At 32.0% G+C, this 3,162-nt stretch overlaps 1 protein-coding gene across 1 annotated transcript in view; it reads left to right on the forward strand.

Moving 5' to 3' along the window:
• The window catches only part of LOC107721899 (ski-like protein), a 14,182-nt gene extending 13,607 nt beyond the window's left edge, over positions 1-575 (forward strand). The window contains exon 7 of the mRNA XM_016530103.1: positions 76-575. Within this exon, the coding sequence (XP_016385589.1) occupies positions 76-285 (210 nt within the window). The 3' untranslated portion in view covers positions 286-575. The remainder of the gene's footprint in view (positions 1-75) is intronic.
• Positions 576-3,162: the final 2,587 nt, after the last annotated feature.

Consider the following 3,162-nt stretch of genomic DNA (forward strand, 5'->3'; position numbering starts at 1 on the left):
AATGTATATTTATATATTTAATTATTAAAAGAATAATAGAGTCACTTTAACTGACCAAAGGCATCCTGTGCTTAGTTATCAGAACTGCGTCAGAGGCTGGACCGCGCTGAGGAAGACCGTGAAGAGCTGCAGGAAGAGCTACGCAGAGAGCGAGAAGCCAGAGAGAGGCTGGAGCGTACCATCTCTGAGCTCAAACATCAGATGAGGGAAACCGGCCTCCCGGCTTCAGTGGACAGTCCCATGTGTTCAGTCTCTAGTGACACACACATGCACCCGACGGCTTAGTGTGGTCTACGGTCACCAACCCGCAACCTGATTTCTGTGATCAAGATTCATTTTGGAATGGTGTCTCCATTTTAAAATTGGATGCCAAAGTTGTTTTAATTGCAGTTCTACGGAACAATTATACAATTTGGGTCGTCCTGAGTTGGTTTGGGTTTAATGCTGTGAATTTGTCACTATTGAGATGAACTGATTTTTTTGGACATGTGAATAAGGATTTTTGGTGTTTTGATACAAATTAAGTAGTTAGAGATATTATGCAAACCACTAATCCTGTAAGCGTACAATCAACAACATCCATTTTGATTTATCAGTCCTAGGACTACTGATATCAAATTATTTTGTTTTTGTAAATATTGGAATTGTTTAAAAATATATCACAACTGATATTGTTTGAAAAATATTTATTGTTTATGAATAAATGTTATGTGAATATTCTTATGTCAAATTATACATATTTAACTTTCTTTTTTGCCATATTTTTGTTTATATTTTATGCAGGTTATGCTCATTATGAATGTACAAAATATATGCATGTGTACTTTCATAAAATATGGATAAATATACTATGTTTACACTGTGGTATGAAGTTCAGATATAACAGAAAATGTTTTCTATGCCATTTACAGTGAATGTTTGCCTCTTTTAATGACCACCAATTTTATTCTCTCATTTTGAGGACCTTTAACACCAAACTTTTTAAATTTTAAAAGTGATGATAAATGTTAAAACAATCATTGCCTCAACCTTTACAGTTTAAGTATATGACATGGTCCTTGTACTTTACATTCCATATATTGTCTAGACAAACAGGTCTGTATGTACTTTGCTCAGAGAAAGATGTGTTATTCTTATATGTGGGAGAAAGTAAATTATGTATTGATATTGTTTGCTGTAACTGACAATCAGCATGTTTATCTGTAATTGCTTTTATATCCAAAATTGAACAGTTATGATTAATTAAATAGTTGCTACCTCAAACGAACACATACAGATATATACATAGAAAAACTTAAAATATAGGTTGTGTATTTATTAAGTGAATGGATGGAGTAGTCAGGTGTATGACTGATAAATACCTCTGTGCTGCTGCTATGACATTTCTTTATATGATTTTCTTCCTTTTTTCAGTTTCCAGATAATTTAAAGATGCATGTGAGATTGAAGAAATATATATATATATATATATATATACAGATATACCGAGTATTGTTTCCTAACCTTTAAGCCAAACATAATTTCACCAAAATGTTGTCAAGTACAAAATATTAATTATCTTTGCCAGTGCCATCTTTTGTGTGTATGGTATAACATGACACTTTTGTCCTACCTCCACTGTGATCGAGACACTTTGTTTCATCCACCAACTTTTGTATGTCATCTTTCTACATTTACTCATGGGAAATGATATATTAATGTGCTGTTGGGGAAAATAATAAAATGATTATATATAATTATATACATTGACTTGTGTCTTTTAAAAGGCTTGTATAAAAGCGAATTTTCGGGTCTAGTAATAAAAAAGTACCTTTGTAACCCCAGTTAATATCAAAATATCAGAGTTACGATATATTCAGTGCCAAATACTACAATAAAACTATGGTAACTGTAGGCCTATTATCTATCACTGCCATTAAAAATTATTAAAATGACAGAGGTACCCTGAAAGCTTCTTAGACTGCTTGAAGGAGATTTCATATTTATTTTTCATGGTTTTAAAGCACTAACTGTAGTAACTATTTCAGCAGAAACTCGCGGTTTCCATGGTTACCATAGTAAACTTTTCTTAAGGTCTTCTGGCACATATCTTCACCATCTCCGGTGTCCACTCAGCTAATTCATGGGCTTGTGGAATTTTCATAAATGAATAACTAACATTTTAAATGAATGGTGCTTTACTGGCATAAAGTTGGCTTGACTTTGGACATTCGATAGTCGCAAATTTAGGGACTGTCTCTAAAGTTACATGCAATATTGGTATACACTTTTCTACCGTCAATCGCATTTGAGGAGAATGACTTACAGTAATAAAAAAACTGTAAAGTGTTCATTTAGGTGTCAACTACAATGCACGCCTTATACACTTTTAATATTCATTAAAATAACCTCTAAATCATATGTAAAATATGCTATTTTCATTACCGAATAAGCTCAAATGCAAAATATGCCACAATTTAAAGCTCAATATTTGAGCAGAATGACTTACAGTTATAAAACAAACTATAAAGTGTTCATCTAGGTGTCAACTATAATGCACACCTTTTACATTTTTGATATTTGTTAAAATAAAATGTAAATCACATGTAAAATATGCTACTTTTTCACAACCGAATGGGCTCAAACGCAAATTTAAGGCTCAATAGCTTTAAGGAGAATGACTTACAGTCATAAAACAAACTGTAAACTGTTCATCCAGGTGTCAACTATAATGCACACCTTTTAAATTTTTTTATATTTATTAAAATAAACTCTAAATCATATGTAAAATATGCTATTTTCACTACCGAATAAGCTCAAATGCAAAATATGCCATAATTTAAAGCTCAATAGTATTTGAGCAAAATGACTTACAGTCATAAAAACAACTGTAAACTGTTCATCTAGGTGTCAACTATAATGAAAACCTTATACATTTTTGATATTAAAATAAACTGTAAATCATATGTAAAAAAATGCTACTTTTTCCCAACAAATGGGCTCAAATGCAAAATATACCCTAATTTAAAGCTTAAAGGGGTCATATGATGCAATTTCAAGTTTTCCTTTCTCTTTGGAGTGTTACAAGCTGTTTGTGAATAGATAAGATCCCTAAAGTTGCAAAGACTAAAGTCTCAAACCCAATGAGATATTCTTTATAAAAGTTAAGACTCGTCCACGCCC

Source organism: Sinocyclocheilus rhinocerous, unplaced genomic scaffold (genome assembly GCF_001515625.1).
Source record: "Sinocyclocheilus rhinocerous isolate Xijiao unplaced genomic scaffold, SAMN03320098_v1.1 scaffold90, whole genome shotgun sequence".
Taxonomy (NCBI): Eukaryota; Metazoa; Chordata; class Actinopteri; order Cypriniformes; family Cyprinidae; genus Sinocyclocheilus; species Sinocyclocheilus rhinocerous.